At 37.4% G+C, this 22,591-nt stretch overlaps 1 protein-coding gene across 2 annotated transcripts in view; it reads right to left on the reverse strand.

The window, feature by feature from the left end:
- Nucleotides 1-377: 377 nt before the first annotated feature.
- LOC124777254 (esterase E4-like) overlaps nucleotides 378-22,591 on the reverse strand; it is an 82,980-nt gene continuing 60,766 nt past the window's right edge. For both annotated transcript variants that reach the window (XM_047252580.1, XM_047252581.1), the window contains exon 10: nucleotides 378-661. In XM_047252580.1, the coding sequence (XP_047108536.1) occupies nucleotides 496-661 (166 nt within the window). In that variant the 3' untranslated portion in view covers nucleotides 378-495. The remainder of the gene's footprint in view (nucleotides 662-22,591) is intronic.

Genomic DNA, 22,591 nt, shown 5'->3' on the forward strand with positions numbered 1-22,591 from the left:
GGACTTAGAACTACTTTAACCTAACTAACCTAAGGACATCACACACATCCATGCCCGAGGCAGGATTCGAACCTGCGACCGTAGCAGCAGTGTGGTTCCCAACTGAAGCACCTAGAACCACTCGGCCACAATGGCCGGCCTGTCCTTAAATACTGTTTCTCTGTGTTGTTGTCACAATAGCACTGGCATTAGTGGGTCATGCAGAAAGGCATTGCACTGTTGGTTCTAAATTTTGTTTATAACTTTAAGCCTTTACAATTCTTTGGGATCATGCCTTTTGCTTACCTTTGATGAAATCAAAATAAGGTTTTCAAGTTATTACATGCAATAAAAAAAAATAGGGAAAAAGAAAAAGCACACAGTTGTCAATGAAAACGTTTGTTTATTTAAAATAAAATTTATGATCATTCAAAATTAAATGAAAATTATTGAACAAGAATATGATTTGCTTTTTACCATCTACTGAATCAGATTTCTTGCTGCTGCTGCTTATCATTACAACTGATATGGAAACAATCTGCTCCAGACTTCCATTCGCTCTTGATATAGATTTTCCTTCAATACCAATTGGGAGTCAATATCCAGATATGTTAGTTTTTCTGGTTTCATAGGTTCCCAGGTAATGTTACTTGTGACTGAAGAACTGGATGGTGTAGGATTTCTGAGACACAATAATGATGGACTGCATTAGTCATCATGCATAGAAGTTCAGAAGAACTTATTTCATGTATTTAAATAACAACTTCTAAAAGAACTGCAAAAGGCATTTAACCACATTCATCTATGTACAAGAGAAAGTTTTTAAAAAATTTAAGCATCTGTTAGCAAACAGCTCCTCAGAATACTCCTTAGTTAGAGGTAATGCAGAAGATCCTCAGAATACTCCTTAGTTAGAGGTAATGCAGAAGATTGAAATATGCTATCCCGGCTAAGACACAAGTTGAAATATAGTCACAACTTTTTTATTTACTTAGATTTGGCATATTTCGTGACAGTACCTTTTCCGTTAAATGTTTACAAGGCGATATTGGTCTTGGCTTCAGTTGTCTATTGGGAGTATGATTCCACAATGCATCTTTGTCGGCTGCAGAAATGACCTGGTTCAATGTGTTTGCCTCATTTTTGGTGCTTCAAATACCATTTCTTCGAATGTAGTTTCTTCTTATAGTTTGTATAAAAAAAAGTAGTACCATAATTCAAAATTATTTATGACGGCGACCTGCACATTGCTCTACCATCAACACACACCAAGAGTTAACTGCCGACTGACTATAGTCAAAGACGACTCCAGCGTCAAAGACATTTTACACAACACACAAGCTTCCACTTGTAATCAGTCTCTTTGCTATTCTTCAACACATTTACTAATAGTAATCAATATGCTTTCACTCACAAAAATATAAGTAAATTAACATATAATAAGGCAAATTATAATAAAAATTCTGACAAAAAATATAAGAAAACATTTACAATTTGGTATCGACAAATCCGGTAAAAAAAATAACAGATCTCCCAGATCCATTACAAGATGAAACTGCAAATTAAAACAATTAAGGAGCAGAGGGCCAAAGGGATTGCTTTGAGCAGGCTATTCATCTGCCATTACCAACAACTAAGCCTAACTGCTGTGTATGTAGTCACATTGTTCACAGCAATGTATCACCAGAGGGCACCACCTCACAAGCACACTCCGTGCCAAGGGTCGCTCTGTTCTGATCTGTTGCCACCTAATTATGCTTATGCCAACTGAACCTACATCTACAAGATTAATCTTCATTATGCACTTAGGGGCCTGGCAGAGGGTTTTATGAATCACCTTCACTCTAACAACATTTGGAAAAAATTAACACTTAAATCTTTCTGTTCAAGCTGTAATTTCTCTTATTTTGTTATGGTGATCATTTCTCCCTAAGTAGGTTGGTGACAATAAAATGTTTTCATATTCAGAGGAGAAAGTTGGTGATTGACATTTTGTGAAAAGATCTCATCCCAGTGAAAAACTTCTTTTGTTTTAATGATTGCCACTCTAGCTCACTTGCCATATCTGTGACACTATTTCCCCTGTTTCATGACAATACAAAACGGACTGCCCTTCTTTGAACTTTTTTGATGTCTTCCATCAACCCTATTTGGTAAGGATCCCACAATGCACAACAATGCTCTAGCAGAGGACAGACAAGCATACCTTAGGCAGTCTCTTTAGTAGACCTGTTGCATCTTCAAAAAGTAATCTGCCAATAAAATGCAGCCTCTGGCTTAACTTCCCCACCACATATCTGTGTGATCGTTCCAATTTAAGATGTTTGAAAATGTAATTACTAAGTAATTTCTTTTTGTACTCTCATGGATGACCTCACACAAAAGTCATTTTTTGAACCATACAGTTACTTTGTCTAAATCATTTTGCAGTTGGTTTTGATCTTCAGACGACTTTATCAGATGGCAAATGACAATATCATCAGCAAATAATCTAATAAGGATGCTCATATTGTGTCCTCAATCGTTTATATAGATTATGAACAGTAGAGGTCCTATAACACTTCCTTGGAGAATGCCATGTGGCACTTCTGTTTTTTTTTCTTTTTTTTCGATTTTCTGTCAATTACTATGTGCTGTATGTGCATGTAAAATGATAAGGGGAGTGACTGTCAGGAATGGCAGGAGACATTCCTTGTTGTCGCATTAAAACTGCCAAGGGGAATGGGATGATTATGGGAAGACACCATCTGTCACCTGCTGCACTTCAGGCACTGCTACCGTTAAAAATGTGCACAATAATATTTTGCCTCCAGGGGTAGCTTAATGTAGGCAGCACTTGGAGATAAATTAATATCTTTCGATTAGTGCCGCTTTTCTCTGCTTCTGGCAGCACATGCAATAATTTCATCATGGACAAACAGTACTGTGACAGTTCTGACAGCAAGTCATGAATCCAGTCCACAACTGAAGCGATTCTCGCATGGGCATGCAATTTGATTAGAAATCTTTTAGGAATGGTGTCAAAATCGTTTTGGAAATCAAGAATATGGAAACAATCTGAGGTCCTCTTGTAATGAAGCAGGTGGATTCTTCTAACTGTTATGTTATCTCCACACCATATTTATTGTTTTTTCCCTCAATTTTCATGATGTCTCCAGCCTTGTTATTCTTATGACATTTGCACAGTACCTAAAGTTCCAAATATTGACCCAGGGTTTAACCAACTTAACTTTATTATCTGCTAGCTTAGAGCCTGTTGCTTTGCTCACGTAGACTGTATGGGATGCACAGATATTTTTGTTTGTTTTTAAATCTAATCTTTATGTTGTTCACAAATTGCAATACCTTCTAAGCTTTTCATGCTAACTGATGCCCTGGTAGCAGAGTCTTTTCCGAATGTACTTCTGATCAATAAGCAATTCTGGTAGCCAGAGTTCAAGGTTTAGTTAATCATGCCTTTTGCACTCTTGTGGAGATATTTCCATATAAACTTTTGTGCTCTAGCACATATTTCTTTATATCTAACTGAAAAGTGAAATGATGGTTTTCACGGATGTAGCTTTAAATTTTTTTTAATATAACGAAATATGTTCTTAAAAAGTTTTGTCCTATTTCACCCCCTTACACACCGAATTTCCAAAAACACTGAAACATATTTTTATTATTTGTAACTGAGAAGTCAAATACCAATTATCATAGATGTAGCTTTAAAAAATATCTTTCTCTGATTGAGAAAGCAGATACCAGTTTTAATGGGTATAGCTTCAAAATTGCCTTAATAGCATGTTTTCAAAAATTATTTCATCTCATATTTCACTCCCTTAGGGACGGAATTTCAAAAAATGCCTTCGTAAACAACATCTACAATATAAGACCTTTTCCAGATTTCAAGTTCCTGTCCCTAGTGGTTGGTGCTGGGTAATGTCGAGTCACTGAATGTGAGTCAGTCAGTTGTAACATTGCCATATAAAGATTACGTTCCTTCAATTGTCAGGAATTGATGAGCTAGCTAATTTACCTAAAAACCATGCTAATTACATATCACCAGTAATAAAATTCTGCTGTCATTGTTTGTTTGTAAACATATACCTGATTACTGACTTCCTAATAAAGTAGATCAGACGTTTAAATAAGGAATGTATTCTTACAACCAATGATGAAAACATGCTGCAACACTTGCACTCATTTAATTCCAAAATAATTAAGATCATTAGTTAAAACACTGTTACTGATAAAGAATCCCACATTTAGACAAACTAGCCAGTGTAATTCATTAGAAATTACTGTTGTATTTAATAGTTCTTTTCAAAACAAATCTCCATCCACTATTCAGTTATTTGGAAATGTAAATCTTTAATAGTAATTTATGAAAATCCAATAAACAACAACAGGTAAATTCAGTTTTAATTATTATAAACTTGGAAGCCATTTTAAGTCAATCTGTGGTACGTTTGAAAGAGCATGACTTCTGTCAACCAATACCAAGAAATGTACTGCAGGCAAGGTAGTATATAGTATATCAGAAAATGTATTGTGATTTTCTAAGTTTTGTCTCCAAGAGTTCACCCCATGTTCATTGACTACTTTTAATGGTTGACTGTGAACTTCTAATTAATATCATGAACTGTGTTAATCATTCAGTGATAAGTAAAGTAATGCAATTTATGACAATAGTATCTCACTGTGAACTGTATTATTTCCCAATGATAATTAATGTGCATGTAGAGTTTATACAGATTTGACTGATAGATCTGGAAGATCATGTATTAAAAATTTCATATAGTGACTGTTAAGTAACTGTTTGCCACACATGAATGTTTGTGAATAGTTACTTCAGTGTTAGGTTCCTGCACTCAAACAATCAGATTATAGGATATCAACCAAGTATAGTATGTGGCTAACTGTTTATCTGTTCATAATTTAAGTAGAAATCAAACAATGGAAAATCCAGGATGGAATGTAACACTATTATGAGAAGGAAAGTTGCCACTCACCATATAGTGGAGATCCTGAATTGCAGATAGGCACAACAAAAAGACTCTCACAATTAAATCTATTGTTGATGAAGGTCTTAATGGCCAAAAGCTTTAATTGTGAGAGTCTTTTTGTTGTGCCTATCTGCAACTCAGCATCTCCTCTACATGGTGAGTGGCAACTTTCCTTCTCATAATATTGTCATAATTTAGGTAGATGAGACATGAACTGGACATAAACATTAGTTCATTCAGCAATCAAAGGGCAATTACAGTGTTTGAACTGTAATCTTGGTGTAGACTACATCATTGACAATAGCCTACTTTTGACAGCCTCTTTTCAGCCAGATTCGACAGGACACAGCTGCCGGAGCATACTTGTATAGGAAATGGTTAGGTTACACCTTTTCAATAGCACTCATAACTTCATGAGAATAAAGAAATCGTCGTGTTTCACTACAATGATATTTTCTGATTTCATGTTGGCTATTTGTGAATAAATCCTTTTCTTCCAGGTAACTAATAATGTTTGAACACAGTACATGTTCCAAAATCCTACTGCAAATCACAGATTGATGCCAGTGATCTGCATGTGTAATTCAGTGGATTATTCCTATTTACTCTTCTTGCTTTAGTGATGCTGTGATTGGTAATATTACCACTGGCATTACACAACGAAGGTATTCATATCTTGGCACTGGTGTACTTTACATATAAACAAAATCCCTTTTGTTTTCTGTAAGATTTCGTTTTGGAAGCTGTTAAAAGCATCTTTTATTGAAGTCTGTGCTAATTGTAAGTTTTGAGCTTCAGTAAAATATTGCCAGACTTGGTAGATTTTGTGTGCTTTTAAATCTGGCATGCTTTTTAGTTGTGTTATATCCTAGCCAGTAATGCCACCCGAGCCCGCTGCCAAAAGGTTGGCAGCATCAAAGTCCGGATGCCGTCCGCATAAGCAGCGCCAGTGAGACAGCAAATCGCCGCAAGTCTGCGCGCGCCACCGCTGGCTTTTGGCTTCTTAAGCGCTGGAGTCGCGAGCGCTAGGAGTTCTGTATTCGCCGCTCAGTTGAATACTCGCCACCGAATTGTGTACTTGCTAGTCATTTGTGTGTTCATCGCAACAGAGTTGTTGTTTGTCGTCAGCCGACGCTGACCTAGCCGCTCCGACTCGAACTAGACAGATCTCTGTAGACACGGAGCTCACTACTGTGTTTCTGTATCTTCTTTAATAAAGATAAGTACCGACTTTTATTTAATCAGAGTGTTTGGGTTTTCATCTTTCTGTTTACTGTTCCAGCGGACCGGTCGGCCCGCTATTAAAAGTGTGGCGGTGACTTCGTAAGCCGTTTCTACAGGGAATTGTTTGTCGCTACGAACACCGCCACAAAAAGTTGTTTCTGCAACAGTGCTCTGACTTGTTTTATGTACTATAGGGGATCAGTATCATCTTTTATTAATTTATTTAATATAAACTTCTCAATTGCCACAGATACTATACAGATAGGGAAAAAAATCTGTAGCACCACACATAATTTACAGAGAATAATGAAATTTTGGGAATACATTCGTCTAGGTAATATAATTAAGTGATTAACGTATCAAGATCATCAGTTAATACCAGTACAATATAAACTGTTATAAACCTGAAATGGTGGTTCATTGATAACCAATGGGACTGCCATAATGTTGAATACAAGTATGGAAATGTACATGTGTTGTGGTGTACAGGTGACAGATGTCAGTTTGTGGTATGGAGTTCCATGTCTGTTGCACTCTGTCAGTCAATACAGGGACAGTTAATACTGTTGGTGGAGGAAGCTGGAGCTGTTGTCTGATGACGTCTCGCATGTGCTCAATTGGAGAGAGATATGGTGATTCAACAGACCAAGACAACATACTGACACTCTGTAAAACATGTTGGGTTACAACAGAAGTATGTGGCTGAAAATTATCCTGTTGGAAAACACCCCTGGAATTCTGCACATGAACATCACCACAACAGGTCGAATCACCATACTGACACACAAATTTGTAATCAGCATGCATGGAATAATCATGGATTGCTCCTGCTATCATATAAAAGTGCACCCTAGACCATAACTCCAGGTGTAGGTCCAGTGCTTCTAGCATGTAGATGGGTTGGTTGCAGGCCTGTTACAGGCCTCTTCCAATCAACACAAAATTGTCACTGGCACCAAGGCAGAATCAGGTTTTATCAGAAAACACAATGGATCTTCACCCTGCCCTCCAATGGGCTCGTGCTTGACACTGCTGAAGTCGCAATTGATGGTGGTTTGGATCAGGGGAATGTAAGCTACAGGGAAACAGGCTCGAAGCTTTCCTTGAAGTAACTGATTTGTGACAGTTGTGTCATTGTAGTGTCAACTGCTGCTCAAATTGCTGATCCAGATGCAGTATGATGTGACAGAGCAATACAACAAAAACTATGGTCTTCCCTATCGGAAGTGCCACATGACTGTGTGGAGACTGGTCTCCTTGCGCCATACATTCTTGTGACCACTACTGTCAGCAATCATATACAGTGGCTACATTGATGCCAATATTCATTTCAATATTGCAGGCTTGTTACATTACCCCATTCAAACAAAGTTAGGTGTTGATAATGGTGTCTTTGTCACTTTAAAGGCATTCTTGACTAACACTGATTCACCACATCCAATCTCATAGGTAACAAACACTCATGATTGTTACGGCATTTATTTAAAGCAAATCCTATTTTCACACTCACAGTGGTGCTACTAGCGCCATTCTTATGCAACTGGCACTAAATCTGAATATACATAATCCTTCAGATGTCCAAACACGCCTACCAATTTTTGTGTCTTGCACAGCTCCTTCTTGGTGCTGCATTTTTTTTTTCTGTCAGTGTATTTCCTTGAATTTAAGTCACATCTGGTCTACACTTACATAGTCAGCTGGGAAAGAGTGGAAACAGTCAAGTGAATTTTTATCTGCATTTTTAGATGGATGTATTCTGCGTTTACTTTTGGTGGATTTGGATGGTGTAGTGTTCAGTCTCGCTACAGCGACCTTGTGGTCACTAATCTCTGTATCTGTCAAGATGCTCTCTATTTGCTCAGAATTAGACTAGGTTAATATTTGTTCCACAGATCATGAACAAAATACTTTGTGATGATGTGGCACATGTGTCAGTTTTTTTCTTTACATGGCATAATGCAGTTTTTTAAATTTTATTTTAATGATTGTAAAATGACTAATTTATATCTAAAAATTCATCTATTGAGTAGGAGGAGTTGTCATTCAGAAATTCTTTGAATTTGTTTTTAAATGCTGGTTGGCTAGCAGTCAGACTGATAAAGATTTTTGTGGCATCACAATTCACCCTTTCCTGTGCCAAAGATAGATTTAACCCATAATAATGAAGAGCATCTAGTGTTGTAGCTATGCACATTGCTATTGCTTTTGAATTTGAATGGGTTATTGGTAACAAATTTCATAAGGAAATATACATGATGTGAAGCTACTGCGAATATCCGTAGTTCGTTAAATAAATGCTGCAAGATGATCTTAGGTGGGCTCCAGCTATTATTCGAATTACATGCTTTTGTGGGAGTACTTTTTTACTTAACGATGAATTATCCCACAATATGATGCCACACAAAGGCAGTACATGAAATGAGGCACAGTGAGCTAATTTACTATTATGTTTATTGCCAAAATTTTGCAATAAACCTTGCTGAAATTTGCAATATCTCTAATAGCATAAGCAGCTGAAGTAAAATGTTTCACCACATCATCAATGTGTTTCACCCAAAACAATCTTTCATTAATGCACATATATAAAATTTTTGAATGTACTGCCTTTACTAGAGATTTCTGTTCAAAGTATGGTGTTATGCCACTTACTATACAGAATTGTATGTACCGTGTTTTATCCAAATTTAATGAGAGGTGATTTGCATAAAACCACTTAATAATTTTCTGGAAGACATGATACACAATCTCCTCCACCAATTCTTTTTGTTTGGTGTGATTACTACACTTTTATCACATGCAAAAAGAACGAGCTTTATATATCTTTGTGAATACAGAGTGGCGTGTCACTAATACACATGTATATTAAGAACAGTTAGGGACCCAAGACTGAATCCTGTGGTATCAAATTCTTCTCGAGTTCAAGGAATACGCTGCTGGTTTGCACATTATGTGAACTGTTTGTTTCCACCTTCCACACTTTTCCAGAAAAATATCAATTAAACCATATTGCACTGTCCCCATTCATACCACAATACTTAAGTTTATCTAGAAAAATTTAATGATTCACACAGTCAAAAGTCTTTGAGAGATCACAAAAAAACCCAGTTGGTGATGTTCTGTTATTCAGAGGCTTTAATATTTGATCATTGAAGTATATATTGCATTTTCTGCTGAAAAACCTTTCTGAAAACCAAACTGATATTTAGTTAGTACTTTTTTTCAACTATGTGGAGCTACTCTGGAATACATTACTTAATTTACTTCTTTTTAAAGAATTTTGGATAGAGCTGTCAGAAATGAGATTGGGCAATAGTTTTTGGTCTCAGACATATCCCACTTTTTATGCAATGGCTTAACAAAAGTATATTTCAGTCTATCAGAAAAAAATGCCCTGTTTCAGTGAGCTAATAGATCTATGGCTGAGATTCTTACTTATCTGTTGCGAACAAGGTTTTAGTACTGTGCTGGAAATACAACCAATTTCATGCATACTTTTACTTTTGAGTGAGTTTACTGTTTTCCCAATTACAGAAGGAAGGGTGGGTACAATTTCAACTGTATCAAATTGCATAGGTATTGTCTCTTCCTTACGTACATCTTGGCCTTTTCTAATGAGCACTTGGATCCTATTTTCTCTGTGGCACTTAAAAATTGATTATTAAAAATATTTTCTACTTCTGACTTTTCATCCAGTTCAATGGTAATACAGTCTTCTTGTGCTTTTGGTTGTCCTGTTTTCCTTTCAACAATATTCCAAATTGTTTTCATTTTACTGTCAGGGATGCTAATCCCAGACACATACCTTGGACTTATAATTTTCCTTCATACTGTACAGTAGGCTTTATAATATCTGACTGTTTCTGGGTCATTACTCTTTCTTACTGTCAGATACATTCCTCTTTTCCCATTACAAGATATTTTTATCCCTTCAATAATCCATGGTTTTTAATATGGTTTCTTACTATTATATTTCACTGTTTTCAAATATACTCACAAACATATCATGAAATAAGTTATATTTTACTTTAACATGAGTTTCCCAGCATACTCTATCCCAATATAACTGCTGCAAGATTACTCTAAAATGTACAATTGTTAACTTGTAACTCAGTTGTTACATTGTTAATTGAATACACCAGTTTGGGGGACTGTTTTGCATTAATGTGTGGAGCTATGTAATATACTGTAACTAGCTGTACATCACAATCAGAAAGATTATTCTTAACAGAATAAATGTTTATTTGAATAAGTTTATCTTGGTATATGAAAAATTTTCTACCAGTCTGCTGCTTTCCTGTACTACCTGAGTAGAAAAATCAGTATCTGATGTCAAATTGAAAGAACTAAGTGATAATTCGAAGTCGTTCTTCCTATCAGACCCTTTCGCAAAATCTACACTGAAATCCCCACAAATAATAATTTGCTTCCCTCTGTCTGACAGGTAACATGAAAAAGAATCCAAGTTTCTCAGAAATAGCTGACGATTTCCCAGTGTGGATCTACATACAGTTACAATAATAAAAGTACCATTATTCAGTTTAAGCTCACAGAAGCATACATCTATATATTGGTCTACACAAAAATTTTTAATTTCTTAAGTTTTCATACCAGGAATACTTTTAACATATATCGCCACTCCTCCTTTGTACATATTGTTTCTACTTACATGTGCTGGAAGCTTTACCCACTTACATTCACCTTTTCCATCAATATATGATGTTCTGACAGGCATAGTACATCTATAACATGCTCCACTTCTAAATCTTCCTAACAAATGGAAAGCTCATTTACTTTGTTTTTAACCCCCTGATATTCTGATGCAACATACTAACATTATTTTTCACTGTACTTTTGTGAGAATCTTGTGATATTTTAACATCTTTAATATCTGCCTGTCTGAGCTCATTAAGCTAGATTCTTTTCAATGTTGTATTACTGGACACTGATCTTAGCCTAAAAGTGAGGTACCCCCATGAGTTTCAGTGCCACCCCCTCGCCCCCCCTCCCCGCCCCATGAACCATGGACCTTGCCGTTGGGGGGGAGGCTTGCGTGCCTCAGCGATACACCACAACAGAGGGGTATCTGTTGAGATGCCAGACAAACGTATGGTTCCTGAAGAGGGGCAGCAGCCTTTTCAGTAGTTGCAGGGTCAACAATCTGGATGATTGACTGATCTGGCGTTGCAATATTAACCAAAACGGCCTTGCTGTGCTGGTACTGCGAACGGCTGAAAGCAAGGGGAAACTGCGGACGTAATTTTTCCCGAGGGCATGCAGCTTTACTGTATGGTTAAATGATGATGATGGCGTCCTCTTGGGTAAAATATTCCGGAGGTATAATAGTTCCCCATTCGGATCTCAGGGTGGGGACTGCTCAAGAGGATGTCGTTATCAGGAGAAAGAAAACTGGTGTTCTATGGATCAGAGCGTGGAATGTCAGATCCCTTAATCGGGCATGTAGGTTAGAAAATTTAAAAAGGGAAATGGATAGGTTAAAGTTAGATATAGTGGGAATTAGTGAAGTTCGGTGGCAGGAGGAACAAGACTTCTGGTCAGGTGACTACAGGGTTATAAACACAAAATCAAATAGGGGTAATGCAGGAGTAGGTTTAATAATGAATAGGAAAATAGGAATGCAGGTAAGCTACTATAAACAGCATAGTGAACGCATTATTGTGACCAAGATAGGTACGAAGCCCACGCCTGCTACAGTAGTACAAGTTTATATGCCAACTAGCTCTGCAGATGACGAAGAAATTGAAGAAATGTATGATGAAATAAAAGAAATTATTCAGATAGTTAAGGGTGACGAAAATTTAATAGTCATGGGTGACTGGAATTCGGTAGTTGGAAAAGAGAGAGAAGGAAACATAGTAGGTGAATATGGATTGGGGCTAAGAAATGAAAGAGGAAGCCGTCTGGTAGAATTTTGCACAGAGCACAACTTAATCATAGCTAACACTTGGTTCAAGAATCATAAAAGAAGGCTGTATACATGGAAGAAGCCTGGAGATACTGACAGGTTTCAGATACATTATATAATGGTAAGACAGAGATTTAGGAACCAGGTTTTAAATTGTAAGACATTTCCAGGGGCAGATGTGGACTCTGACCACAATCTATTGGTTATGACCTGTAGATTAAAACTGAAGAAACTACAAAAAGGTGGGAATTTAAGGAGATGGGACCTGGATAAACTGACTAAACCAGAGGTTGTACAGAGCTTCAGGGAGAGCATAAGAGAACAATTGACAGGAATGGTGGAAAGAAATACAGTAGAAGAAGAATGGGTAGCTTTGAGAGATGAAGTAGTGAAGGCAGCAGAGGATCAAGTAGGTAAAAAGACGAGGGCTAGTAGAAATCCTTGGGTAACAGAAGAAATATTGAATTTAATTGATGAAAGGAGAAAATAAAAAAAAACATCAAGAGCTCAGATGGAAACCCAGTTCTAAGCAAAGAATGGAAAGCAGAAAGGTGGAAGGAGTATATAGAGGGTCTATACAGGGGCGATGTTCTTGAGGACAATATTATGGAAATGGAAGAGGATGTAGATGAAGATGAAAATGGGAGACATGATACTGCGTGAAGAGTTTGACAGAGCACTGAAAGACCTGAGTGAAAACAGGGCCCCGGGAGTAGACAACATTCCATTAGAACTACTGACGGCCTTGGGAGGCCCAGTCCTGACAATACTCTACCATCTGGTGAGCAAGATGTTTGAAACAGGCGAAATACCCTCAGACTTCAAGAAGAATATAATAATTCCAAACCCAAAGAAAGCAGGTGTTGACAGATGTGAAAATTACTGAACTATCAGTTTAATATGCCACAGCTGCAAAATACTAACGCGAATTCTTTACAGACGAATGGAAAAACTGGTAGAAGCTGACCTCAGGGAAGATCAGTTTGGATTCCGTAGAAATGTTGGTACACGTGAGGCAATACTGACCCTATGACTTATCTTAGAAGCTAGATTAAGGAAGGGCAAACCTATGTTTCTAGCATTTGTAGACTTAGAGAAAGCTTTTGACAATGTTGACTGGAATACTCTCTTTCAAATTATGAAGGTGGCAGGGGTAAAATACAGGGAGCGAAAGGCTATTTACAATTTGTACAGAAACCAGATGGCAGTTATAAGAGTCAAGGGACATGAAAGGGAAGCAGTGGTTGGGAAGGGAGTGAGACAGGGTTGTTGCCTCTCCCCAATGTTATTCAATCTGTATATTGAGCAAGCAGTGAAGGAAACAAAAGAAAAATTCGGAGTAGGGATTAAAATCCATGGAGAAGAAATAAAATCTTTGAGGTTCGCTGATGACATTGTAATTCTGTCAGAGACAGCAAAGGACTTGGAAGAGTAATTGAACGGAATGGATAGCGTCTTGAAAGGAGGATATAAGATGAACATCAACAAAAACAAAACGAGGATAATGGAATGTAGTCGAATGAAGTTGGGTGATGCTGAGGGAATTAGATTAGGAAATGAGACACTTAAAGTAGTAAAGGAGTTTTGCTATTTGGGGAGGAAAATAACTGATGATGATCGAAGTAGAGAGGATATAAAATGTAGACTGACAATGGCAAGGAAAGAGTTTCTGAAGAAGAGAAATTTGTTAGCATTGAGTAAAGATTTAAGTGTCAGGAAGTCATTTCTGAAAGTATTTGTATGGAGTGTAGCCATGTATGGAAGTGAAACGTGGACGATAAATAGTTTGGACAAGAAGAGAATAGAAGCTTTCGAAATGTGGTGCTACAGAAGAATGCTGAAGATTAGATGGGTAGATCACATAACTAATGAAGTATTGAATAGGATTGGGGAGAAGAGAAGTTTGTGGCACAACTTAACTAGAAGAAGGGATCGGTTGGTAGGACATGTTCTGAGGCATCAAGGGATCACCAATTTAGTATTGGAGGGCAGCGTGGAGGGTAAAAATTGTAGAGGGAAACCAAGAGATGAATACACTAATCATATTCAGAAGGATGTAGGTTGCAGTAGGTACTGGGAGATGAAGAAGCTTGCACAGGATAGAGTAGCATGGAGAGCTGCATCAAACCAGTCTCAGGACTGAAGGCCACAACAACAACAACAACTGTTCAGTTGGGGCCAATCATAGCACATAAATACAGGCATCAACCCAACATTTATAAAGTTCAATGCAGCATCTATTTCCACCAGGTCACTCTCAATATTTTAGCCATTGATCCCTATCTATATTGTTTCCTGCTCCACTGACCATCACAACACACTCTTGCTCATTTGTTGCTACGAGGTTAAGGATGTTGACACAACCATTCACATTAGATGTGACTTCCTGAACTGACTGATTAAAATAATTTTAAAGCAAGCATTTAATACAGTTTCTGACCAGGTTTTATATCTACCACCTGCTTTGAACAAGTATTTTTATCAACATATCAAGGGTAGATTGATGTCTCCAACAGATATAATTGTATGAGTGGGGTACGTATTTGAGATGACACTCAAGTTTCTTTGAACTGTTCAGCAACTGAATCATCTGAGTTGGAATTCAGTTTCTCCAATAAGGTTGCAGGTACAAGATTATTTCACCACTCAAGAAGCCACTCTTGGCGGGCCCGTAACTACAGTTCCAGTTCGCCCAGTTGCGTTTTTGGCAGTTTACACAGTTGCAGTTCCTGTCACAGTCCATTGCCTGCATCGCTCTACAGTTCCAGCAGATGTCTGTTAACAAGTGATTGTCAAACTTTAAATGCCAAGTGTTTGAGTGATATTTAAGTCAGAGTCAAACTTATAAACAGTTAGACACATCAAACCAGACTGAACTTCTATACATTACATAGTTCTCTTTCAATGTATTAGCTTAGTTTCGCACATAGGACTTGAACTACAGAGCCATGTGCCATTCATCACTCAAGGCTGAAATTTTCATTGTATGCTGTGTGAGCATGTCAGTTTCTAGCATGCAAGCCAGCTGTCTTGTACAGCAACTATTTTTCTGTAGAAGGATGTTTGTAGTTGGATGCTGGGCTTCAAACTTATTTTGCTAAATACAACATTGACCTTTGAAGCTGGTATAGATATTTTTATTTTATTTGAGGGATGTAATTGATAACTTTCAAATTTTGATACAATTACTGCAGAGATGATATGAAATTTTGATGAAATACACTTCCAGCAAAAAAATTGCACCCTTTCAGAGGTATCCATTTCACTCAAGATTTATTGTTGGAACAGTTCATATGGAGTACATGAAATGATTACATTTGTAAATCAACAGCACAAATGGTTCTGAGGTACCAGGTATTGAGTCATGTAGTCTCCATGGGCAGAAATGCAGCACTGACTATGGCATCCAATCAGTTGTACAAATCACGAATGTCCTGGAATATGTTATGCTATGCCTGCTCAACCTGTCCTCATAGTTCTGTAGGAATTTTTGGCTGATAAGTCACATGAGTCACTTCTCGTCCCATAATATCCCATATATGCTTGATTGGAGACAATTACGGACATTATGCTGTCAGGGATGTTGCTGCACATATTACACAGCATATTGAGTTTCGTGGATGGTATGTGGCCCAGCATTATTCTGTTGGGATAACACATCGCCTTCTTGTTGAAAGAACAGCAAAAGAATGGGTCTAACAACATTCTGCACTACCAGGCACTGGTTAGCATCCCCTCCAGAAACACCAACAGGGAATGAGAGTTGTAACTTATTGGAGGCCAGACCATAAACACTGGTTTTGAGGCAGTGTGTCTTGGAAGAATGCAATCTATGAGACCATGCTCTCCAGGTCTACATCATACGCACAAAAGACCATCACTTGTGTCCAGGCAGTATCTGTTTTCATTAATGAAGACCATGGTGCACCATTCCATCTTCCATGTGATCCTCTGATGGCACCAGTCAAGCTGCGCATGTCGATGCTGTGATGAGAGAGGAAGACAGGCTAGAGGCATGCGTGCTCATAGTCGCACTGCTAACAACTGGTTTGCAACAGTTTATGTTGACACGTCTGGGCTCATAAGTCCTCTTATGTGTGCTGTTGTAGCTGTATGATGTGCCACTGCTCCACTTGCAATATAATGATCCTGGCAGGTGTCTGTGCTATGTGGACATCCATAATCTTATCTACAGGTGTGAAAATGTTCACATGACCACTAATACCAACATTGTTGTACAACTGACAAGGCACATCCAACTTGTGTGGCACTTCTCTGCAAGGACCAACTCGTAACTCAGAAGCCCACAATTTGACTCCTTTCAAACTTGCTTAGTTGCCTGTAGGAAGCACAAGTATGTCTCCAAGGCATGGTTGCCTGCTTGGTTTACATGTTCACACTACACTGAGCTTTATGGCTGTGAGAATTCCCTATTAAAGGGGAGACACAGATGGTGCTTTGATAGCTATGCAACTTCTCTATCTGTTGGTTGACAATGTTGAAATCATTATCAGTATAGACACTCTCCCCCAGGTGCCATATGCCATCATCGGATTAACACACATTGTCTTTCCAGGAGCAAAATCTTTTTTCCTTTTCCAGCAGTGTATTTAGGACAGTATTGATAAAGACTCATAATAACTAAAAAAGTTTGTCACCAAGTTCTCCACCATGTGCTCTACAATTCTCAGTAACAACATTTGACTGAACTTCTAAGATATATTAGTAGTTTTGATAGATTAAGTTTTATTTTTAAAAAAGTGTTCTTACTGTAATTATGAGATGCTGCACTTTTCACCCAACTTTCAGTGTGATTTGTTAACTTCTGCCTATGGGCAAATCTGCTGATCCTGGATATTTGTTTTTCAGCACTATGATGCCACATATTCTACTGGTAGTAAAGAATATTCTTTTTGATCAGTGATTTACAGGATAACATAAGGCATTTTCCCAAATGCATCTGAGAGCAATAGTAAGTTTTCAACTAACAAATGCACAGTCTAGCTGATGACAACTTAAAATATTCCTTAATGTGAGGATTTAATGTTTAATATCCTACTGTTGGTGACATCATTATGGGAGGCAAAAGGTATAAGCAATAGTCTGCCAACTGCATTGATTCATGATATGTCTGCTTAATATTTTGACTGATATATACTGCAATAGCAGAAAATCGCAATTTACTCAATGGTGTAATTTCAAAATGTAAATAGAAGAGAGCCATACACTCAATTAAAACTATTTATTAAACATAAAAATGAATTGATAAGACAGCAACTGTATACTGACTTTCCCTCTCCTGCCCTTTATCACATCAGTATCTCACCTGAATTATTCTGTCTGTAAGAACTCTTAAACTCTAAATTACTGTGTGCATGTGCATATGTGTGTGTGTGTGTGTGTGTGTGTGTGTGTGTGTGTGTGTGTGTGAGACACGCGCACATGAGTGTGCCCAAATGCGTGTGTGTGTAGATGCAGATGTGTGCATGTAAATCTAAATGTGTCTTTGTCAAAATCTTTACTATAATATTTAACACCTTATTTATGTCACAAAGGAATCTTTTAGTTTGCAACGGACTGTGTTATGATTTCTTGACCAATTGATACTATCTGCCAATCTGGTACTTGACATCAAACTTTTGCTTTCATGAAAAACAGTCTAAACAACTAACTTGTCCGGGTATTGTTCACAAACAGCTCCTACAGTTTTAATTCCATCGGTACCTCTCTCATCCTTTTCAATTTCCATAGAAGCTTGCCCATATACCATTCTGCACCTATAGTCCTGAGAAAAGGGTTATTACAGAATATGACAGTGCTGTGAAACTTTCTGATAATTAGAAGCTGTGAATGTGTTTAGGGTCATACCTGGATGCTTCAGTTACTAAGTAGATAGATGTGGGATGAGCCACTTTACAGCATAGTTTTAATCTGTTAGAATGTTTTTCATCATTTATGTGTCTGTTTATACAGCTCAATATTCCCTCATATGTGGTGGGTAGTTAACTTCCCTCATACTAGTGTTATGCACTGGTTACCATGTTTAATCATCTGAGTGCAAATTTCTCCTGGTTTCAGGAATTGTAGAATGATTCATTCCAAATATGTAGCTCATAAGAAAAATCTCAAGTAAGCCATAGACTGAATATGTACAAATCTTACTGCAGTTGAACAATACTGTAATGATTTCCTTGGTTTTCCTCCTTTAACATATTAACACATTTACATGACTGAATGTTTCCTTTATTTTCCAATTTTTGCATCTTACAATTAGTTTATGTACTTCAATGACAGAAAGGATCATTAGTCATTCTTGATAATATTCTTGTTATTTCTGCGTCTGAATCATACAAGCATCTTGATACAATATTTCAGAGGACCATCTGGTCACCATGTAGAGGTGATAATTCTGTTTGATTACTCTCATCACAACTCATTCTTACTGTGCACAATGAAGATGCAGATGAAGAGGCTTGCACAAGACCGAGTAGCATGAAGAGCTGGAGCAAATTAGTCTTTGAACTGAAGACCTCACAAACAACAAGAAGCATCAAATACCTCTGTTGATTCAGCCAAAGATTTTTTTTTAACATCAGATAAAATGACATTCCATATTTTTCTTATTTATGAGAGCAATCATTTGAACTATTTTTCTAGTTGCTTCCTGTTTGTTTTATTTAAAATCTGTTGAGAAACATACTTTCACTGAATTATGACAAGAGATAAAAATACATATTTGTAGTTTTTAGACAATGCAGGTGCTAGACTGTAACCCATATTTTCTAGAATAGTTATCTAACTGTTTAAATTATCTGGCCTTCAGAATGTTTTGACGAATTTCTTTTTAATGTCCTTCTCCCTCATGTTACTTTCATTTCAGTGTACCCAATTTTACATTGACTCCATTTATATATCTGTGTCAATATATTCACACTCCCCCTACTTGTTTGCTAGTGCTTCTGAAACCTTGAGTTAGTTAATTCCAAGTCGTGTAGCTCATATTCATGGTAGGCACTAAATTTTGTGGTATAAAAAATTGAAAGATTTGTGACTGACTACTTATTTCTTTTCAGAAATTGTTCTATGCCTAGAGAGAATTTGTTAAAGAGAAACTACTTTTAATCTACATTTTAAAATACTTTTACTGTCTCTCAGATATTTTATTTCAATGAAAAGGTTATCCAAAAGTTTTATGGCTAAACATTGCTCTACAGAGAATTAGTTAAAGAGAAACTACTTTAATCTACATTTTAAAATACTTTTACAACAAAAAGGTTATCCAAAAGTTTTATGGCTAAATATTACATTCTTTTCTGTGCCAAATATAAATTAACTAGAGGGAAGTGTACTACAACAGAGGTATTTGATGCTTGTTGTTGTTTGTGCGGTCTTCAGTTCGAAGACTAATTTGCTCCAGCTCTTCGTGCTACTCGGTCTTGTGCAAGCCTCTTCATCTGCATCTTCATTGTGCACAGTAAGAATGAGTTGTGATGAGAGTAATCAAACAGAATTATCACCTCTAGATGGTGACCAGATGGACCTCTGAAATATTGTATCAAGATGCTTGTATGATGTACTTCTATTACTGTGTTTCTGATATCTCTATTATTCTCAAAGTGCAATGGATAATCAACAAAAAGTTTCATGACTGAGTAAATATAGTGTGAGGCTGTGGTTAATATTCCCAGTTGTTATAACAGATGCCTGCAAGATATACTTGTGCAAACTTGTAAGGGTGCAGATATTGATCCTATACTTAAAGGAACGAATCTACCCTTATGCTTCTTTGCTACAGCACAGTGGCACTGCTAATGGTGATGTCCCACAGTTCTAGAAGGGAGAGTTTGGTATCTGGAAATTGTCTGGGGTGAAGGAGTGAGTCAGTCAAGCCAAAATGCCTGCAGGACAGACTCTGTGTGCCTGTGCTTCCAGTAATCATGCATAAAACTGAAGTATTAGGTTTGTGCATAAGTTCATAGCTTTCTTGTTTCCATTGTTGGTATTCTGGTTGCTGTTGGTTTATTTATCAATTGTCATTTTTATTTGTAATTTAGTATTGCTATTTGAGTTTACATTTTGTCATTACGTCATTTGGAGATAGTGTTTGGAACCGTGGATGTCAGAAAATGGAGTGCCAGGTGGGGAAATCGGAACATTTCTGACATAATATTCTGTTTGAGTTCAGTAGAGGAATGACAGTAGTGGAGGGAGCCAGAAAAAATTGCACTGTGTGTGGGGATAATGCCACTGGACAGAGCATGGCATGATATGGTTTTCTTGTTGAAAGGAAGATAGGTTTGACATCAGTGATTCTACATTCAGGAAGACCATCGGGGTTTGATGAAGATCATTTAAACGCATTAATCCACATAAGTGTACTTGAGAGATGTAAAATGTGATGAACTGTAATTATTTCACCATTGTGCAACATTTGCATGCAGTGGGGATGATTCAAAAATTGGGTGTACTGTTACAACATGCTCTAAGCCAAATTCACAAAAATCGCAGATGGCCATATGCCCCCCCCCCCCCCCCCCACACACACACACACACAAAACTGTAGTCACAGGCAACTGAAACCAGTTCAGCTGCCTGAGTCTTCAGTCGTGTGTGAGCTGCATTTGCATGAGTGTGTGTGTGTGTGTGTGTGTGTGTGTGTGTGTGTGTGTCTATTGTTGACAAAAGCCAATAGCTTAAAGCTTTAACAATGAGTGTCTTTTTGTTGTGCCTATCTGTGACTCAGCATCTCTGCTATATGGTGAGTAGCAACTTTCCTTCTCATAATATTGTTACATTCCATCCTGGATTTTCCACTGTTTGATAAGGAAAAGAGAAGAATGGTTCAACCCAAAGAAAGCAGCAGGCCCCCATCAAAGACCTACATGCATCCACAAAAGAAATGCTATGCATCTGGTCAAACAGCAACAATGTGGTGTACTATGAATTGCTTCCCCGAGGTGTAATCAACACTGCTGACATTTATTGTCAACAACTGAAGCATCTTGCAGATGCAATCCAAGAAAAATAACCAAGAAGACTGCTAGTCCATAATAATGCCCGTCTGTGTTCTGTTACACTGATAAAAAACACTATGCAGAAACTGGGTTGGGAAATTATTCTGCACCCACCTTAATCACTTGATTTTACACTTCTGCTCTCTGTCAAACAACCTTCAACAAACTTACTTTCTGGATGTAAAAGTGCTCTGATCATGGCTCAACAAATTCTTCAGCCCAAACCACGTGACTTCTGCAGTGACGAAATCGAAAAGTTACCCCAACATTGGCAGACTGTTGTAAATAGTGAAGGAGAACATATTAATGATGACTAAAGTCCTGTTATGTGTATCTGTTGTGTTTATTAAACTTATAGGAAAATGCAGTGAACTTACACATCAAACCAATATTTTGTGGAGATATTTTACAAAGATACACCCACGCTATCACACGAGTACGACATGTATGTGTGTGAGGAAAGTGAGAATTTGGATGCTCAGGATTAATTCATATCTGGGGCATTGTTATACAGTGAAATGTTGATTGTAAAGTAAAAAATCATCAAAGGTATCCTGGTGTAAGGTCGTGATAGATGAGTGCTGCAATTGTAGTGTGAGTGCTCTCAGAACAAATAGGGACATAATAGTTTAATTTAAAGTGGAAGAAATTAACTACATCATATTGCCTCTTCATTATTGTTAGAATATTTTGGAAGAGAATGAATACAGAACAGTGTGGGAGATTAGACAGGGTAGGATCACGGTCTGAACTATAGTTTCCAGTGCACGTACCTTGGGAGTGATTTTGTCCTCCAAAACTGGTTACTTATGAATGTCCGATACCTAATTTTCCAACAACACTGGCTATAGCAAGTACAGAGTGTACATGGGGGGATGGCAAATTCCCGAAATTTTCCGGGGTGAAAATACACTTTTTCCGGGTCGAAAGTAGATTTTTTCCATTTTTAGTGACAATATACTTTCCATCAGAACTGTAAAACTTATCAATCTTTTTAATGGTAAAGGTTTTGTTCATAGGGGTAGAACTTCTCAGAACTTAAGGAAATGAACCCCAGCAAAAAACAACTCATTTTGGAAAAATCTTTGATGCGCAGAAACATGTGCACTGCATATTTTCATATTACGGAAGTATAAGTACGAATTCCATCAAATACAGCGTTAGCTTCTGAAGCATTTGCTGCACAATGTGCTTTTTAATTTTCATACAGTCACAGCTCATGTCACATGATCTCAGCAGCCAATGTCAGCAGACATTCACAGCAAAAGATACAAGATGCAGTCAGCCAACAGCAACATTGCTGTTAAGAAGCACATACACTTGGTTTACATTAATATACGAGGGTTATCCACAAAGTACATTACGTTTTGGAATTAAAAATAAATAAAGAATTGGAAAATTTTTATAATATACAGATGAAAACCTCACTTAAATACTACTTTTCTACGTAGTTGCCATTTAAA

The sequence above is a fragment of the Schistocerca piceifrons genome, chromosome 2 (genome assembly GCF_021461385.2).
Source record: "Schistocerca piceifrons isolate TAMUIC-IGC-003096 chromosome 2, iqSchPice1.1, whole genome shotgun sequence".
Lineage (NCBI taxonomy): Eukaryota > Metazoa > Arthropoda > Insecta > Orthoptera > Acrididae > Schistocerca > Schistocerca piceifrons.